The 20,545-nt window shown below is 43.3% G+C and overlaps 1 protein-coding gene across 7 annotated transcripts in view; it reads left to right on the top strand.

The window, feature by feature from the left end:
• The window catches only part of LOC103296290 (phospholipid-transporting ATPase ABCA3-like), a 451,749-nt gene extending 432,986 nt beyond the window's left edge, over positions 1 to 18,763 (top strand). For all 7 annotated transcript variants that reach the window (XM_054714397.1, XM_054714395.1, XM_054714398.1 and 4 more), the window contains 7 exons: positions 471 to 596; positions 814 to 1,008; positions 14,355 to 14,542; positions 14,990 to 15,160; positions 15,742 to 15,932; positions 18,171 to 18,244; positions 18,617 to 18,763. In XM_054714397.1, coding sequence (XP_054570372.1) covers positions 471 to 596; positions 814 to 1,008; positions 14,355 to 14,542; positions 14,990 to 15,160; positions 15,742 to 15,932; positions 18,171 to 18,244; positions 18,617 to 18,757 — 1,086 coding nt within the window. In that variant the 3' untranslated portion in view covers positions 18,758 to 18,763. The remainder of the gene's footprint in view (positions 1 to 470; positions 597 to 813; positions 1,009 to 14,354; positions 14,543 to 14,989; positions 15,161 to 15,741; positions 15,933 to 18,170; positions 18,245 to 18,616) is intronic.
• The last annotated feature ends 1,782 nt before the right edge of the window (positions 18,764 to 20,545 follow it).

The raw sequence follows: 20,545 nt of genomic DNA on the forward strand, positions 1-20,545 counted from the left end.
GTTCCCATTACTGATGGTGGCCTTTCTTCTTATCCCCACACTGTGTTCACTCTCTCAATAGTTCTTCGTATTCAACTCAGCCTTCCCTCAAAAAGAAAGAGGCCATTTTCTCTTCTCTTGGTTCCAATGGTCTCATGAACATATTTTAGTTGTAACAAATGGTACTAGGCAATAACAGTATTGATGTGGCTTTTGTTTGCCATGATGTGTCCATTTTACTGGCAAGAACATGCTGCTTCCTCTCAGTGGTAGAAAAAATTTGTTCATTCTATAGTTTCCAAAAGTAAGCAAAACAAGAATAAATTTGTTCATAAGAATTTAGGAAATTGGTAGGAAGGCTATTGAAAATTAGTCCAATATTTTCTGGCATCTTTGAAATTGCTCCTTCAGGTCAACTTTCAAAATGCCACTCAGTTTATACAAGGTCTCTAAAATGTATTCACACTGTGGTCCTTGTTTTGAAAATATAGGCTATAGTGTCCACGCATGTAGTCAACGAACATGTGGATGAAAATGTAGAAAATGAGAGGAAGAAAGTCTTGGCACAGCCTCCTAAACTGAAGAAGCGCCCACTGCTTCTCAAAGAACTTGTGAAGGTAACGTCATTCAGTGACAATATTCCCCTGAGCTTTGTCGCTGCCAAGAATGTATTGCACTTATTCATTGGGCTGCTGTGGGGTCTGTGCATATCCTGGTCAAACAGATGGCTGGAAGGGAAAGTGCTCCTGAGAAACCGTCCACCAGTAGTGGTTATAATTATGGGTGACCCACCATCAGTGCTTCAGTACATTGTGATTTTTTTAATGTTTTCAGACTTATTATAAGTGTCCAGTTGTAAAGGCTGTAAGAAATGTCTCCCTTGTCGTAAAAAATTCTGAATGCCTTGGATTACTTGGATTAAATGGAGCCGGAAAAACCAGTATATTGAAAATGTTAACTGGAGATGAGACCATAAGCTCTGGAGCTGTATTCATTGATGGCATTAGCATCATTGAAAATATCAGAAAGGTAAGTGTATTCCTAATCACTGGATTTTGCCCCAAGGGAGGAGGTAACCAGGCAGGTGGGTGGGAGACATGGAAGGGAAGCTGGAAAAATTCAGATATATAAGATGAAAGATATATAAATACTAGATAGATAATACTTACATAGATGACAGATAGGATAGAGATAGATGGAGATAGAGATGATAGAAATAGAGATACAGCTCCTAGGGAAATGGAAACAAAAGAGAAAATAAACAAATGGGACTACATCAAAATAAAAAGCTTCTGCACAGCAAAAGAAACCATCAACAAAACAACAAGAAAGCCCACTGCATGGGAGAAAATATTTCTCAGTGTTATCACCGATAAACATTTACAGGGAATTCATACTGCTTAACAAAAGGAAGATAAACAACCCAATCAAAAAATGGGCTACGGACCTAAATAGATACTTTTCAAAAGAGGACAGAAGGAAGGCCAAGAGACATATGAAAACCTGCTCAAAGTCACTAATCATCTGAGAGATGCAAACCAAAACGACAATGCAGTACCATCTCACACCTGTCAGAATGACTATCATCAACAAATCATCAAACGACAAGTGCTGGAGAGGATGTGGAGAAAAAGGAACCCTCATGCACTGCTGGTGGGAATGCAGACTGGTGAGGCCACTGTGGAAAACGGTATGGAGTTTCCTCAGAAAACTAAAAATGGAACTCCCATTTGACCCAGTGATCCCACTTCTAGGAATATATCCCAAGAAACTAGAAACACCAATCAGAAAGGATATATGCACCCCTATGTTCATAGCGGCACAATTTACAATAGCTAAGAGTTAGAAACAGCCTAAGTGCCCATCAGCAGATGAGTAGATTCCATGTACACAATGGAATACTACGCTGCAGTAAAAAATAAGGCATTCTTACCATTTGCAACAGCATGGATGGACCTGGAGAGCATTATGCTAAGCGGAGCAAGCCAGTCAGAGAAAGATAACTATCACATGATCTCACTCATTTGTGGAGTATAATAAACAACATAAACTGATTAACAAAAACAGATCCAGAGACAGAGAAGCATCTACCAGACCGTCAAATCTCAGAGGGAAGGTAGGGGAGGGCGGGGGTCAGGGGGAAAGATCAACCAAAAGACTTGTAGACATGCATATAAGCCTAACCAATGGACACAAATACAGGGGGGAGAGGGGAGGGGATGTGTCGGGGGGGGGAGGCAATGGGGGGATAAGGACACATATGTAATATCTTAATCAATAAAGGAAAAAAAGACATAATTAAAAATGTTAGGTGTCCAAAAATATGGACTCAAAATATATAAAATGGAGGGAGGATTCAAGAAAAAACAGACAAATTCATGATTGTAGTAGTAACTTATAAGCATGCTTCTCTCAATTTTATGAATCTTTTCAAAAAAACTGACCTTGATTGCATTAATATTTTTGTATAGATTTTGTTATCTATTTCATTTAATTCTCCTCTAATTTTTATATTTCTTTTCTTCTGCTGACTTTGGGCTGCTTTTGTTCTTCTTTATCTAGTTCAAGATGTAATGGTAGGTTGTTTACTTGAGATTTTTCCTTGTTTCTTAAGTAGCCCTGTAATGATATAAACTTCCCTCATATTACTGGGAGTGCTGCATCCCAAAAGTTTTGATATATTATATTATCATTCTCATTTGTTTCACTGCAATATACAGATGATGTGTCATAAAATTGTACATTTTAAACCTATATAATTTTTAACCAATGTCACCCCAATAAATTAAATTTTTAAAATTGAAATAAAAGTTAAAAATAAAAAATTATTCTCTCTCACTGTGATAGAAAATGGACTTTAAAAATCATTACTGTTGAATTGTATGAGTTCTTTATATTTTTTGGATATTACACCTTTGTGGGAGCTGTTTTTGCAAATATCTTCTCCCATTCTGTTGGTTACCTTTGTGTTTTGTTGACAGTTTCTTGTGATGTGCAGAAGCTTTTTAGTTTGATATAGTCCCATTCATTTATTTTTGCCTTTACTTCCTTGACTTTGGGAATGTTCTCTAACACCAAGGCCCAAAAATTTAGTACCTACGTTTTCTTCCATGTAATTTATTGTTTGAGTCCTTACATCTAGGTGTTTGATATATTTTGAATTAACTTTTGTACATGGATAAACTGTAGTCTCGTTTTATTCTTTTGCATGTGGCTTTCCAATTTTTGCAGCACCATTTATTGAAGAGGCTTTCTTTTTTCAAATATTTTGGCTCCTTTTTCAAAAATTTGTCCATTGTGGCATTATTCACAGTGGCCAAGACATGGAGACAAAGTGTTTTCAATGAATGATTAAGAAAAGAACATGTGGTATATTTTTACAATGGAATACTATTCACCCATAAGAAAAGGTGAAATATTGCCATTTGCAACAATATGAATGGACCTTGAAAATATTATGCTAAGTGAAATTAGTCAGAAGAAGCTAAGAACTACATGATCTCACTCATATATGGGATATAAAACTGGAACTCATAGACACAGACAACAGTATGTGGTTATCAGAGGGGGCCAAATACATGGTGATGGAAGATGATTTGGCACACAATGCAATGTACAGATGATGTATCATATAAATGGACACTTGAAACCTATATAATCTTATAAACCAATGTCACCCCAATAAATTTAATTTTAAAATTAAAATTAAGAAGTATTGCCCTGGCCGGTTTGGCTCAGTGGATAGAGCGTCGGCCTGCGGACTGAAAGGTCCCAGGTTCGATTCTGGTCAAGGGCATGTACCTTGGTTGCGGGCACATCCCCAGTGGGAGTTGTGCAGGAGGCAGCTGATTGATGTTTCTCTCTCATCAATGTTTCTAACTCTCTATCCTTCTCCCGTCCTCTCTGTAAAAAATCAATAAAATATATTTTTTTAAAAAAGAAGTATTAGTGCTGCATATTTGAATAAAACAATTAACAGACTGAATTAAAGAAATATATAAAGATGTATCAAGTAATTAAAGACTGATAACTGCTTTTTTCATATACACGAGGAATATTTATTTAGAAATGATCATTTGTTGGAATAAATTAAGACTCAAAAAATTTCATAGATATAAAAAGATATAAAAATGGATATTTATAAAATATACCATTAAAACAATGTACACCTCTGTAAATACTAAAAGAAAAGAAAAATAGAATAAACACCGTACCAATACTAAATATGAATAGGTTTAAGTTACCTGTTATTTTTTAAATAGAGTTTATTTTTTTAACAGGAGAAAATCAAACTTTAATATGTGCACATGTGCAATTTACATAGGCATGAAAATTCCAAAGGCAGTGAGGCAACACTGAGTCTATAAGACACTTTTGGACAAAGGAGAAGTGTAATGGACAGAGCATTAGATTTCATAAGTGAGAATGTGCAATTTACAGGTAGCTGAGGAAGAGCGGAACAAACATGGTGGGAAAATTCTTTACTAGGTGACTCAGAAAAAATAGGAAATGGGGGTGTTGGGCTAACAAGCATCTGCTTGAAGCCCTCTTGTTTACCGTGTTTAATTCAAATTAAAGCGGCATTCCAAGATCTCTTTCCTGAAGCAGGTTTTTCTGTCTGAATCTCTCAGGCAGGAAAGGAGGGAGGGTCAAAGCTTCCTTTTGAGTCTTAATAAACACCTTACAATCAATATCCTAATAGGGCCACTTCAGGGTGGCAGAATTTTGTGGGGTTTCTTGGTTTTTTACTTATTGGGTAACATCTATACTAATAAAAGGGTAATATGCTAATTACACCAGACATCTTCCAGATGTTCTTCCGGACAAAGCCATGATGGCAGGGGCCAAGGCAGAGGTGGTTAGGGGTGATCAGGCCTGCGGGGGGGGCAGTTAGGGGACAATCAGGCCAGTAGGGGTGAGCAGTTAGGGGGCGATCAAGCCAGCAGGGGGGGTAGTTAGGGAGCAATCAGGCCAGCGGGGGGGGGGGCAGTTAGAGGGCAATCAGGCTTGGGGGGGGGCAATTAGGGGGCAATCAGGCGGGTGAGGGAGGCACTTAGGGGGTGATCAGACCAGCAGAGGGGAGCACATAGCGGGTGATCAGGCTGGTAGGGGAGGGCATTTAGGGGCAATAAGGCCGGCAGGGGAGGGCACTTAGGGGCGATCAGGCCAACAGGAAGAGGCGGTTAGGAGCAATCAGGCCAGCAGGCAGAGGTGGTTAGGGGTGGTCAGGCAGGCAGGCAGGCAGGCAGGCGAGCAGTTAGGAGCCAGCGGTCCCGGATTGTGAGAGGGCTGTCTGACTGCCAGTCAGGCCTAAACTGACAGTCAGACATCCCCCAAGGGATCCTGGATTGGAGAGGGTGCAGGCCAGGCTAAGGGACCCACCCCACCCCACCCCACACCCCCATGCACAAATTTCATGCACCAGGCCTCTAGTTGGGTAATAAGATTAGGTAGTTTTAAACTGTACAACTCTATGGTACATCATCATATATTGCATAGTGTGTCAGTCTAGTGGTCAAGAGAATGGTCTCTGGGGCAAAGGTGGTAGAATTTTTGTCCCTTCAGTCCCACTTTTAAAACTTTAAACAATTGAGTTTCACATTCTAGAAGAATGCTCCACATTTTATTGATCCAATCGTTTAGTCCTGAAAATAACTCAGTTCAGTTAAATTGTTGAGTCTCATTTCAGGCAATGACAATGCAGGTGGACTCCCAAAGTGAGGCCTATATTGTACAAGCAAGCAATCGGTGTTCAATAAGGGTATGTCCATAAAAATAAAGATGGATGATCAGAGCAAATTATAAACCAGTTTCTGACTCTGTAAGGCTGACAGCTGAGAATTTTCTAGAGGTGAGGTTGAAAGCTTCTTTTGCTGCAATGAAGGCCGGCAGTGATAATCAGATTGTTCTGTTTTGCAATTTGACTGTTTTGATGATGTCATCAAGTGCTCAGGAAAATTCTGCATGGCTTCCACAGCATCCATCACTGAGATTTTATGAACATGAGCTGTTGGTGGTGATTTCTCAAGTTTATGTTGTGTCCGTTAGCTGCAATTTGTATGCAAGGCTCAAAACGATAAAAATTTTAGTCCTCAATAACTCCAAGTCAAAGGATGAAATTTATAAAATTAGAAAAAGTCAAAATCTCATCCAGTTTATAGGTAAAACTTTAAAAACTAACTGAACTATAGTCTAATATCTAAAACTGTGTATTATAGATTCTCTGAAAACAAAATTTCTCTCCTTAAAATCACCCTCATTTTTTTCAGATAGTCAAATTAAGACTATTTACCACATAAATCTAGTTTCAATGAATTTTGATAGATTATCTGTATAGATACAACAAGAGTGGTAATTGATTATACAGGCAATTTAAATCTGCTGTGCTAAAATTTGGTAAGGAGTTTCCAGATAGAACTTTAATTAGCCTCTCAGGGCTAAGAAGCCAAGACACATATTTTCAAGACTTTGCCTATACATTTGGGTGAATTCCTCATGTTTAAGGTCCCTCAAAATGTCTTAAGGTTCTTTCTTTGCCATATCCCAAGAAGGCAACCTTAGTTCCTTACCTGGAAATACTCTTGTGAATCATATAAACAAGATACCAAGCTGTATTCCCAAAAGGCTTTATTCAGCTACTGAAGTCAATCTTAATTCCTAAAACCTTTCTGGTAACATCTAAGTCTATGCAAATCTCTTTCAAACATGATATCCCAGTCAAAGCTTTGGTAATAAAAACCAGTTTCCAATTGTGTCCTCTTATAAAGAGTACAGATTATTATTGAATTTGTAAAAACAACCATATTGCCAAGAAAATAATAATACTTATTCATTAAGAGTTTCCAAACTCTGGAGGGATCAAATAGAGAGAAAAATATAAATGCTTCAATATTGCATACAAAGGTATACTAGTAATTTATCAAATTGCTCTGAGAAAAATAAGTTTTCTTATATTAAAAATTTAAAAACGATTTTAAAATTTTTCAAACAAAACGTTATAAAAATTATAATAATGATCAGTTTATTCTGTTTAATTAATTATGGTTTGTCCTGATAATTTGCCAGTATTTCCATAAATCCAGTTATTTCTTAGATTCCTATAAATTTTTATCCAGTATGATTTTTTTAAATAAATCTTTATTGCTCAGATTATTACAGTTGTTCCTCTATCCCCCCCACAAGTCCCCTCCACCCGGTTCCCACCCCACCCTCTGCCCTTACTCCCCCCCAACCCACTGTACTCATCCATAGATGTACGAGTTTTGTCCAGTCTCTTCCCCACACTCCTTTCCCACCCGAGAATTGTCAGTCCACTCCCTTTCTATGCCCCTGATTCTATTATATTCACCAGTTTATTCTGTTCATCAGATTTTTTTATTCACTTGATTTTTAGATTCACTTGTTGAATCTAATATTCTCTCTTTGTATTTGCTCTTGGCATTTTTTAATTATGATGTGTCTTGGTGTGGTCCTCTTTGGATTCCTTTTGTTTGGGGTTCTCTGCACTTCTTGGACTTGTAAGTCTATTTCTTTCACCAGGTAGGGGAAGTTTTCTGTCATTATTTCTTCAAATAGGTTTTCAATATCTTGCTCTCTCTCTTCTTCTGGAATCCCCATAATTCGGATGTTGGTACACTTGAAGTTGTCCCAGAGGCTCCTTATACTATCTTCATATTTTTGGATTCCTTTTGCTTTTTGCTTTTTCGGTTGGGTGTTTTTTGCTTCTTCGTATTTCAAATCTTTGACTTGATTCTTGTGATGCTCTAGTCTGCTGTTGGACCTCTGTATATTATTCTTTATTTCAGTCAGTGTATGCTTAATTTCTAGTTGGTCCTTTTTCATATCCTCAAGGGTCTCACTAAATTTATCAGCAGTTTCTAGAAGATACTTGAAAAACCTTATAACTGTGGTTTTGAACTCTATATCCAGTAGTTTACTTTCCTCCATTTCTGTCATTTGTGACCTGCTTCTTTGTCTCCGCATTTTGGCTGCTTCCCTGTGTGAATGGAGTGGCTTTGTGTGTTAGGTGTCCTCTAGGGCTCAGTGGCTCAGCCTCCCCAATTACCTGAGGTGGATACTCTTGGTGCACCCCTTTGTGGGCTGTGTGCACAGTCTTGTTGTAGTTAAGCCTTGATTGTTGTTGGTATCACTGGAAGGAATTGACCTCCAGGCCAACTGGCTGTGAGGATCAGCTGTGTCTATGATGGGAGAACTTCTGTGCTGGAGAAACTCTCATGGGGCAAGTTTTGCTTCAGTGCGGCTTTGGTGTTCACTGAGTCTACCCCCACCACAGTGGCACCTGCACCACAGAGGGATGCCTCGGGGTCAAAGCCCTCCCTGGACGCCTGACCAGTGGATGGAGCCTGGAGCAGCCTGCCACCTTCCCTCCAGTGAGGTGAGGTGGACTTCCGGCTTGCCACCAAAGCCAATTAGCTAGGATATGTCCTGGCTAATTGTTGTCCGAACACCATCATTTGAGGCCAACCTTCTATCAGTTCAACTTTTGACAAGGGAACAAATTTCAAACTGATGTCAGTCACGTAGCTAACTATAGAGCTTGCAACTTATTAGCGACAGCTGCCCAATGCCATGTGAAGTAACAAACTAATTTTTAGGAAGTTTATTTTTCCCCTTCTTCAGTTTTAATGTTACATAATGTATTTAAACACTTACTTAAATAAAACTTGTTTTCAGAAACAAAACAAAAAAAATATTCATCTTTAGATAACTCTTACTTTCAATCAAGAACTTATCAAAATAATGAAAGCATTTTATGTCCAAGACTATGAAATACAATAAACTACTAAAAGAATAATGTTTATACACTTGTTTCAATAAATGAATATATAAAATAAACAATTTAAACACATGACTCAGAAAAACTCAAAATAAATGGAAGAAAGCATATAAAAGTGTGAGTAGACCATGATTGCATAGATTAACAAGTAAAATTATAAAGTCAGCTAACCAACAACTATGTCAAAACAACTACAGCTTTGTAAAATTAAAGAAATTGATAAACTATTTTTTTAAAAAAAGAGAATAAAAATACATTGAAAGAATTGAGAGAAACCAAGATGGCGGCATAGGTTAAACACCTAACCTACAGCCGGGCACAACAATTTCAAAAATACAACTAAAAGTCAAAACGGACATCATCCAGAACCACAGGAAAGCTGGCGGACTGAAATGCCCACAACTAGAAGGAAAGAGAAAACCACAAGGATAATCAGAGGAGCCGTAAAAGCCTGAGGTATGGAGACAAGGGCGGAGACACGAGCACGCGCGCGTGCAGGGAGGACGGAGCCGGAGAGGAAGGGGCAGCTGACGGCCTGGCCGGCGTTCACTAGCAGGAAGGAGATAAAAGCTCCAGATTGTGCTGAACACCAGCTCCGACTGCACTGAACCCCAGTTCCGGGCGAAACCCTGGGAAGCCAGGCGCACGCTGGGGGAATGAATCTGGGCTGTGGGGCGCAGGCACAGAGGAGCGGCGGAAGGCAGAGCTCCAGAGGCGCACACGGGAAGGTGCGCAGAGGACGGACTGTTGCCTGCGCCACTGAATTGCCCTGCTGGGAAGGAGACAAAGGCGCCAGACTGCGCTGAGACCCAGTTCCAACTACACTGAAACCCAGTTCCAGGCGAGAATCTGGGAATCCAGAATCTGGGAATTCATTAGGGGAGAGACTAGACTGTTTGGCAGCGGGCGAAACTCCAGGGCGCGTTTCTCTCAGAGGTGTTTGCAAGGAGTACAGAGGGACACAGACACAGGAACCTCATAGGGCGGGGCTGACAGGAAGCCAAGGTTGTAGGCTCCACCCTGTAACCCCGCCCCATCCAAGCTGAGCACAGAGGCTTTTCCCTGCTGAGTGCCTCAGGCAGTAGCTGACCTACACTCCATCAGAGACCCAGAAACGAGGGCATCTAGTGGTTGGTGTGAGATGACACCAGATGTCAACCCCCCGCATAAGGGATACATTCAAGAGGCAGACTCAGTGAGCGCCAAAGCATTGCTGCATCAAGACCCGGCCCATAAACATGTCTCCTGCACAGCAACTCTTCCTATATAGACAAAGAGGATCCTCACGGCCAATTGGCCTGGAGGACAATTCCTCCCAGTGACACCAACAACAAACAAGACTTAACTGTACAAAGGAGGACCAAGATGGAGACATAGGGCAGAAGCCTGATCGTTGCCTACCACAACAATTTTGAGACTACGACGGGAGAGCAGAGCAGACACCATCCAGAACCACCGGAGGGCTGGCTGAGCAGATGCTCTACAACTAGCATAAAAGAGAGGGGTACGCAGGATGATGCTGATGCAGGTGACCCAAAGTCCACACTTTACGAACTATGGCTCAGGCGACACAATGGCGGCCTGGAACGTGCTCGGCACAGTTCCCTCGGCGGTCTCCGGCTGAGGGGACGGCTCCACTCGCTGCCGAGCACGGACAGACGAGCCCCTGGGAGACATGGGGTGGGAGACTCCGCACTTGCTGACCTCCGAGTCCTTCAAGAATCTCAACGCCCCGGAAGCGGCCAGGTGCGTACGCTCGGCGACCGGCCACCGCTGCAGACCCAAGGGCCGACGCAGCGACACCGGACCAGCCCGCCGCCGTGCACCGGGCACACCGGAGCTTCGCCGAGCCCGCCGCCCAACGAGTTCTGCGGCAGCCGCCCTGGAGCTATGAGAAAATGGCCGAAGGAATTGCTGAGAGGGAATTGACCAACAGGAATTGGGATCAAGAAGATGAAACCCTGCTGAGACCCGGGTCCAGGCGAGGCTGCGAGCCTCTGGGCTCGGGTGTGGTCACACGCCCTTGGGTCTAGGTGAGGCCTCACGCCCCTGGGTCTGGGTGAGGCCACGCGCCCCTGGGTCCAAGTGAAGCCAGATTCCGGGTTCGGGTGAGGCCATGCGCCTCAGGGTCCGGGTGAAGCTGAATCCTGGGTCCGGGTGAGGCCGTGTGCCCCTGGATCCGGGTAAGGCTGGGTCCCGGCTCCGGGTGAGGCCGTGCACCCCTGGATCCGGGTGAGGCCACGCGACCAGGGGTCTGGGAGAGGTCACGCGCCCCTGGGTCCGGGTGAGGCCACGTGCCCCTGGGTATAGGTGAAGCTAGATCCCGGGTCCGGGTGAGGCCATGTGTCCCTGGATCTGGGTGAGGCTGGGTCCTGGGTCCGGGTGAGGCCTCGCGCACCTAGGTCCGGGTGAGGCCACGTGCCCTTGGGTCTGGGAGAGGCCACGCGCCCCCGGGTCCAGGTGAGGCCACGCGCCCCTGGGTCTGAGAGAGGCCACGCGCCCCTGGGTCTGGGTGAGGCCATGCGCCCCTGGGTCCGGGTGAGGCCACACGCCACTGGACCTGGATGAGGCTGGGTCCCTCGGCCCGGGCGAGGCCATGTGCACCTGGGTACGGGTGAGGCCTTGCGCCCCTGGGTACGGGTGAAGCCGGATCCTGGGTCCAGGTGAGGCCGTGTGCCCCTGGATCCATCCGGGTGAGGCTGGGTCCCAGGCCCGGGTGAGGCCATGCGCCCCTTGGGTCTGGGTGAGGCCGCGTGCCCCTGAGTTCGGGTGAAGCTGTGCCCCTGGGTCCGGCCGAGACCAAACCAGAGGGAGTCGGACCTCCGTTACCACCATTTGTCCACCATCCAGAGCTGAGGGGTCAGTGCTGACATGTACACATAAGGAACTGGTGGTCATTGAAATTGGGTCTCAAAAGAACTGTTGGTCCAGAAAGAAACTCACTACAGACTGATTCATTTGCCTGTCAGCATAACTATTATTGCTCGTCTCACATTCAGTTCTTATAAGTATATATCTAGTGACATATGATCTCGCTCATCTAGGGGAAATGATGAACAACATAGACTGAGGAACAAGAACAGAACCAGAAACAAGGAGGCATCGATCGGACTATCAGGCCTCAGAAGGAGGATAGGGGAGGGTGGGGGGAGGGGGGAGAGATCAACCAAAGGACTTGTGTGCATGCATATGAGCCTATCCAATGGTTAAGTTCAACAGGGGGTTGGGGCATCCATGGGGAGGGGTGTGGGATGGGAATGGGGGGATGAAGACAAATATGTGACACCTTAATCAATAAAGAAATTTAAAAAAAAAAGAATTGATGAGAAATGCAAAATACTTGACTCAGTTTCATGCAAATAAAATTAAAATATTTAATAGAACTCATAATTTTCTAGCTATATGTCTTGGCTATTGTAAATAATGTTGCTATGGACATGAGTTGCATATATAATTTTGAGTTCATGTTTTTGTTTCCTTTGGATAAATACCCTGAAGCAAAATTTCCAGATCATATGGTAGTTCTATTTTTTTCTATTTATTTTTGCAGATCTCCCATACTGTTTTTCATAGTGGCTGCACCAATTTACAATCCAACCAACAGCACACAAGGGTCTCTTTTCTCCACATCTTCACCAGTATTATTTTAACTTTTTTTTATGATAGCCACTAGAGGCCCGGTGCATGAAATTCGTGCACAGCAGGGGTGTCCCTCAGCCCAGCCTGAACCCTCTCCAATCTGGGACCCCTCCTGGAATGTCCTACTGCCCATTTAGGCCCAATCCCGATAGTGTCGGGCCTAAACAGGCAGTCAGACATCCCTCTCACAATCCAGGACTGCTGGCTCCCAACTGCTCACCTGCCTGCCTTCCTGATTGCCCCTAACCACTCCCCTGCCAGTCTGATCGATGCCTAACTGATTGCCTGCCGGCCCAATTACCGCTAACTGCCCTCCCCTGCCGGCCCAATCACCCCCAACTTCCCTCCTCTGCAGGCCTGGTCACCCTTAACTTCCCTCCCCTTCTGGCTTGGTCACCCTTAACTGCCCTCCCCTGCAGGCTTGATCACCCCTAACTGCCCTCCCCTGCAGGCCTGGTCACCCTCAACTGCTCTCCCCTGCAGTCCTGTGTCCCCCCGCAACTGCCCTTCCTTGCAGGCCCGGTCACCCCCCAACTCCCCTTCTCTGCTGGCCTGGTCACCCTTAACTGCCCTTCCCTGCAGGCTTGATCGCCCCCAACTGCCCTCCCTTGCAGGCCTGGTCCCTCCCAACTGCCCTCCCCTTCTGGCCATCTTGTCTTGGCCATCTTGTGTCCACAGGGGGGCAGGATCTTTGACCACATGGGGACAGCCATCTTGTTTTTGGAGTGATGGTCAATTTGCATATTACTCTTTTATTAGATAGGATAGAGGCCTGGTGCATGTATGGGGGCTGGCTGGTTTGCCCTGAAGGGTGTCCTAGATCAGGGTGGGGGTTCCCTTGTGGTGTGGGACAGCCTGGGTGAGGGGCCTGTGGTGGTTTGCAGGCCGGCCATGCCCCCCGGTGACCCAAGTTGGAGGGCCTGGTATCTGGGATTTAGTTATCTTCTATAATTGAAACTTTGTAGCCTTGAGTGGAGGCCTGGGCCGGCCAGGGTGTGTGGAAAGCTTGGCTTTGCCCGGGACACCCAAGCCTCCTACTCGCTTTGTGGCTATAGCCATCTTGGTTGGGTTAATTTGCATACTCGCTCCTGATTCGCTGGTGGGCATGGCTTGTGAGTGTAGCAGAGTGATGGTTAATTTGCATGTTACTCTTTCATTAGATAGGATTCTAACAGGTGTGAAGAGATGTCTTGTGGTTTTTATTTGCATTTCCCTGATTAGTGATGTTGAGTACCTTTTCGTGTAGCTGTTGGCCACCTAATACATTGTTTTTTTGGAAAATGTCTATTCAGATCCTCTGCCCAATTTTCATTCAGATTGTTTGGGGAGAGGTTGTTATTGAGTTGTATGAGTTCTTTATAGATTTTAAATATTAACTTTTTATCAGATATATGACTTGGAAATATTTTCTCCCACTTAATAGGTTGCCTTCCTTTCTTTCTTTCTTTTCTTTCTTTCTTTCATTTTATTGATGACTTCCTTTTCCTTTGCTGTGCAGAAGTTGATGTAGTTCAACTTGTTTATTTTTGTATTCTTTATATATACAGATATACATAATATATCATTCTTATCTATGGGAAGATTAGCCTGATAGAAGTTACCTGGCCAATGTTGGAAGTGAAGTTCTATACATTATCTTAATTGACTTAATAGAATGGCTTTGCCTAATGATATCTGAATAGGCAACTTCTTAACAAAAATCTCTGTTGGGTACATATTAGTACACAATGGATATATGTTGAAAATTTCAGTTAGGAATGTTAGTATGACATTTTACACAGTGAGTTGCTGCTGTAAATATTCTTTAGACTAGAGCTTTGTGGGTATCAAAGCTTCTTAACAGCATAGGCTTAGGGTGTTTTAGCTCATCTATGTGAACTGTATGCTCAGTGGAACAGTTGACTTGGATGTTTTGCTTATTATTACTATCTTGATTCAGGTTAGGTCAAGAATTGGCTATTGTCCTCAATCTAACCCTGTGCTTAACCACATGACGGGCCGGGAATTGCTGATCATGTATGCCAGGCTGCAGGGGGTGCCTGAGCCAAATATCTGCAAGTATGTAGAAATCTTTTTGTACTCAATGAACCTAAAAACCCATGCTGACAACTTTGTCTACACATACAGGTGAGATATTATGTTGTTGCAATTATTCTGCCTGCCTGTGTTTCTACTGTTTAGAAAGAATGCCTGATTCTTTCTGATCCCTCTGTCACACAGAGGCAATGACTATGAATAGTCTCATGTCTTGTCAGGGTTCTAATGTCAGGAATAAGGCAGATAAAGTTAACCTTCTGTAGAGATGAGCTGTAGCCTTTCATCCCTATCTCCCTACGGTTCTTTATCTCCAAAACAAAAATATTAGAGCAATAATGATGCTGAAATAAGTTATCAAAAAATGTAATTTCAATGAAAATGAGTTAATATATACACCTGGATTTGGGCCTGCTGCTTTGGGTTCATATCAAATCAGCATTCTGAATATGTGTGCTAATTCTGTCCTAGGAATTGATGACTTGTGTACTCTTATTTTTTTCTTTCTCTTCCACTTTTCTCTCTCTCTTGATGATAAAGTGAAGAAGACAAACGTAAATTGAATACTATTATTGCCCTAATGGGAAAGTCCTCAGTTGTCTTCCTGGATGAACCGTCTTCTGGCATGGACCCCATTGCCAGGCGCCTGCTCTGGGACACAATAACATGGATGTGTAAAGCTGGCAAGGCTATCATCATAACTTCCCACAGGTATGACCTACTGGGACGTTTGGTTGAGAGTTAGAAGAATATAGGAGGGAATTAGTTGGAGCTGGGAATATAAGTCAATGAACTTATCTAAGTATATGAGCTACATACATAAGAGGAGCTGTGGGTAGAGGCTAATTTGGGCTAAAGTCAAGAATCCTAAATTGGGAGGGGGGAGAGATCAACCAAAGGACTTGTGTGCATGCATATGAGCATATCCAATGGTTAAGTTCAACAGGGGGTTGGGGCATTCGTGGGGAGGGGTGTGGGATGGGAATGGGGGGATAAGGACAAATATGTGACACCTTAATCAATAAAGAAATTTAAAAAAAAAAGAATCCTAAATTGAGTTCTGAAATCCAGAATCAACAGAAAATAGGAAGTAAGGTCTTTCTATCATGGATTTATAAATCTACTGCTTTCAATTTTTAAAATCTTCTCTTCCCAAATATGGTCTTAGTGGTAATGTTCTGCAATACCGAGCTTTCCTACTGCAAATATTACCTTATGGTCTTAGCTCTGTTTTGAAATACTGAACTCATCCTCTAAAAGTCTCTTCAGCTAAATCTTCTTTGTCCCCCTAGCATGGAAGAATGTGAGGCCCTTTGTACCAGGCTGGCCATCATGGTAAAGGGGAGGTTCAAGTGCCTTGACAGTCCTCAGCAACTCAAGAACAAGTTTAGTGATATATACACTCTGACCGTAAAGATTAAGATTGATAAGAATGAAAATAAACAAAAGGAGTTCAAAGAATTTATTGCAACAACATTCCCAGGTAATATAGGCAGGGCTGAGTTGTTATAGCTGTGTTAAGTCATATCCTATGTAAAAAAAAAAGCCTAATAAGCTAAGTGTCTGGTCGTCCGGTCAGCCATTCAACCAATCAAAGTGTAATATGCTAATGATACACTAAGGCCACTCAACCGCTCACTATGACATGCACTGACCACCAGGGGGCAGACACTCCAACCGGTAGGTTAGCTTGCTGCTGGGGTCCAGCCTATCTGGGCTGTGTAAGATGGGCTGGACACGCCCTGGTGCCCTACAGCAGTCCCTCCTCAGATGGCCAACCCCTTGCGTCCCTCCCTGGCCCCAACTGTGCACCAGTGGGGTCCCTCAGCCTGGCCTGCACCTTCTCACAATCTGGGCTGAGGGACCCCACCCCCCCACCGAGTACACAAATTTTGTGCACTGGGCCTCTAGTATATAATAAAAATAAATGAAGTACAGCTTTACATAACATGAATGAGAGAAAACATAAAAATAATGCATACTATGTTTTTGCATTTATATGAAGTACATAAATGCAAAACCAAACTATAGGCTTCAGGGTTTCATATTTAGGTAATCTATATATATAAAAAGGCTAATATGCTAAGTGTCCCTCCTACCATCTGACTGGTCGCTATGACGCACACTTCCCGCCAGGGGGCAGGGGCTCAACGCATGAGCTGCCATGACACGCACTGGCTGGCAAACCAAAACGTGGCTTCTCCCAAATGGGACACAGGCCCCACCCCCACCCCAGAGCGACACCTCACCAAATCACAGCCAACGCTGCCAAGACCCCATGGTGCAAAATGCAGCCCACCACCCAGCCCAGCCCAGAAACATTACAATTCATAACAGTAGCAAAATTACAGTTATGAAGTAGCAATGAAAATAATTTTATGGTTGGGGGTCACCACAACATGAGGAACTGTATTAAAGGGTCACAGCATTAGGAAGGTTGAGAACCACTGCCTTAACTGAACCCTCAAAATCCCACAAGGTCCAGTGCCTATGAGCAAACAAATTATCAAAATTTTACCTGTACTATCCTCTACGTCTCCTTTTCCACTTAACCTGTATCTATCTTATTTCCTATTTTCTATATTCTATTTCCTACCGCTTATTTCCTACCACTTATTTTCTCTTATTGCTTATTTATTTTTCTACTATTTCTCCTTAAGAAATTTAAAAATGCTTCACTAAGCATTGTTTTAAGGATCCCTTTCTGGAACCCTGAATTTCCCATGTTTTACACCAAGCTACTACCAAACCTCAGCTTCTTACCTTACTTTTGCTTTATTTTTCTACTTTTGCTTTCTGTGCACACCTCACTAGAGCCTCCTTTCACCTCCCAATTGTAGTTCCCCATACTCAGGCCCCATGTTGGGCACCGCATGTGCTGCGCCAGCACAGCCAAGGCTGAACCTGAGGGGCGGGCGGTGAAGGATTTAGAAAAGACGGAAAAGAGAATGAAAGCTGGGTCTCAGCGGGGCTCTGCTTCTCTGATGGAGAGACAGCGACAGTGCCTGCAAGCCAACTCTTTATTCTATAGCCAGATTCCACGAGGTAAAGTAAGGGCGTGGTCAAGATGTTAACAATGTTCTAATCTACTTAATTACATGCACCTGCACTCTATCAAGCCCACATCACTCAACCATCTGGGACCACAGGTTCGGGCCATAAGGTCAAGCTTACAGCCATAGCCTTTGCCTATAATTGTGCTGGGAGGCCTTTGCCCTCTAAGCTGGGACTTGCACATGGCTGTGCCATGAGAGGACCATGCCCTCTGATTAGTCCGAGGCTTGAACCTGTCCAAACACTGTAGCCGCTCTCCACATAAAGATTCTAACACACACACACACACACACACACACACACACACACACACAATGTCTAAAAACAGTTCCACACAAAATTAGGATTCATATACATCAGGTTTGGCAAAGTGAGCATGTGAGCTCAGTTTTTCAGTGCCTAAAAGTTATTACCCCAACTCTGCAATTTTTACTAACTACAGGCACTAAAGCCATATTTCATCACATGGATGTAAAGCTATTGAAACACTTAATATATACTTAACAAATGCTAAAAAGAAAGGGCTTTGGAATTGTTATCTTTTGTATTAATTGCATGTGATATCTTTTCCACTGGTGTGGACAATTGGAATGAGAATTATTGGGAAATGTTGTAAAACATCAAATATGGAGCTCTCCCTGTTACTTACCTTTCAAATCTTTCTTAGGTAACATTGTAAACCAGGAATATCGAGGAATTATTTACTACCACATTCCCAAAAAGGAAATCTGCTGGGGAAAGGTGATTATCAAAATCATACCAATATGACATTGCGTGTTAATAGAGGACTGGCAGGGGATGGGAGGGTTCAGGCCTGCGGAATGGGGACTGGCATTGCCAGAGAAGGAGAATCTAACTTACTTTTCAGTGTCCTCTGTGGTAGGAATGAGACTTCTGACCTAAATTCTATTATTCCATACCTACCAGAATAAGATGTAACTGCCTCCTCTTCTCTCTGTTTTCCAACCATCTTTTCCTTCTACTTTCTAACTTCCCCCTTCTATATTTTTTTGCCTATAAGTATAAACCTAGCAGGAGTTGGGGGTGATTGGGTGAGGAAAAGGTTCATCTGGGGATATTGCAATGATAACACCACTATTTTTTCTGTTAAAGGTGTTTAGTATTTTGGAAAAAGCTAAAGTGCTATTCAATTTAGAAGACTATTTTATCAGTCAGATAACACTGGAACAAGTCTTCCTGGCCATTGCTAATGTTGATAAAATGGAAGGTGATCAAGAAGTAAAGCTGCTATAAAATTCAGTTCCAACAAGTGACCTTTATTTATTTCTTAAACTGCTGCCTGCAACTAAGTCTATAGAGGTACCTTTCTCATCTCTTCTTTTTCTTTCTCATCCTCCTCCTCTCCCTCCTCCTCTTCTCCCTCTGCTCACATTCTCTCATGCCCCCTCTCTCTCTGTGTGTATGTGTGTAGAGAAATTGAACACCCCAGAAAGGAAGTTTGCAATCTTTGGAGATGAAGATAAGTGACCCCTTGTCAAGATTGAACTGTGAAGGGCCTGAGATCTTACTCTACTTGCAAGTTATCCAATTAGCTTACCAAAGGTTCAGGAACACTGGCAGAGGACATTGGAATTCTGTGTCAAACACACGGGACTTTATTACTCACAGTAATAGCCGTAGTAAGAGATCATATTTGTGCCAGTTCCCCAATCTCTAATTTTCACGAGACAACCCAAAAAAAGCTATGTAATGCCTATAAATTCAGTGGGTTGTGTTATAAGAGAGGAACCATGAGCTTATAAACCTGAATCTTTTATAATGGGCCGTAAGTAAACCTATGCGAGCTTTGCTCTAGAAAGAAACATTCTGACTATACTGAACATTAAGTAAATCTTCCCTTCGACCTCTTGTCAAAGGCCATTTGCTCTACAACAATCCTCCTAAAAATAGCCTGAAACAGTCTTCTGCTTGCAAGGAATGCAGAGATGCGAGAGACCTGTGAAGAACTGTCTCCCAAAAATACCCACTCCTGTTTTCCAGACCATGAAGTCCTCCCCCTCCCCTCAGCTACTTTTAGGGTTATTTCCATTTAATTCATTTTAGGTAGGAGAGACACCAAGTCCTCCTTAGCAAAGACTAATGATTTAAACTAAAGGAAAAAAACACATAAAAACTAACTTAATTTCCGAGGTAATAAACCTAAGAGCATAAATTTACCAAGAAGGTGTGGGTGGTCCTAACTGGTGTAGAGGGATGAATAGGACTTGGTTAGGAGGAAGCTTGAAGCAATACTCAGGACTCACATTAGGCATTTTCTTTTGCCCCATTATGCCCTGCTTGGGGCTCTTGCCCCTCCAGGTGATTTTCCTGTTTATGGCAGGGTCTCTCTTTTCCACGTCCAGCATGGAAAGAGAGATGATCCCGTTCTTCCAGTAGAGGTGGCTGGGGATTGAGAAATATGGAAGAAAGAGACAAGACACAGAGATAGAAGGAAAAAGCTGGGACCGGGTGGGACCACCGTCCTCTTCTGAGGGAGAGACTGACCCAGAGCCGAAGCAGCATGTTTATTTTATACCCCCAAATACCAGGAAGTTTCACCAAAAGTCAAGACAAAGGAGATTATTTGCATTCTTGAGTAGGCCTGAGTCAGTCCTATTCATTCCTGGTGCTTGACTGGATTTACATATCAAAACTCACTTCCTGACACCTGGGCAAAGATAAGAGTCAGTGCTGAGAACACATCTGCCTTTTTGGTAAGATGTGTAACCAAGATGTGGCTTTGCCTGTTGCCTTGGGTTCAGCTGACAGTCATTAAGGAAGAATGCCCATGTGCCTTCCCATGCGCTCTCTACACCTGTTATTCTCATTATAGATTTTATGATTAACGGCCTTCAGTTTCCAGTAAGCTGCCTCACCAGGTTTCCAGTGGACCGCCTGCACCCGGGCCCCACCTGCACCTGGGCCCCACCTGCACCTGGTCTAACCTGTTACTCTGACTGACCCTTACAAGGACATAAATATCCCACTCTCCCTACTCTGCCCTCTGGTGCCATTTTGATCTCAAGCCCTCTGCTAGCAGAT

This window comes from Eptesicus fuscus, chromosome 4, assembly GCF_027574615.1.
Source record: "Eptesicus fuscus isolate TK198812 chromosome 4, DD_ASM_mEF_20220401, whole genome shotgun sequence".
Lineage (NCBI taxonomy): Eukaryota > Metazoa > Chordata > Mammalia > Chiroptera > Vespertilionidae > Eptesicus > Eptesicus fuscus.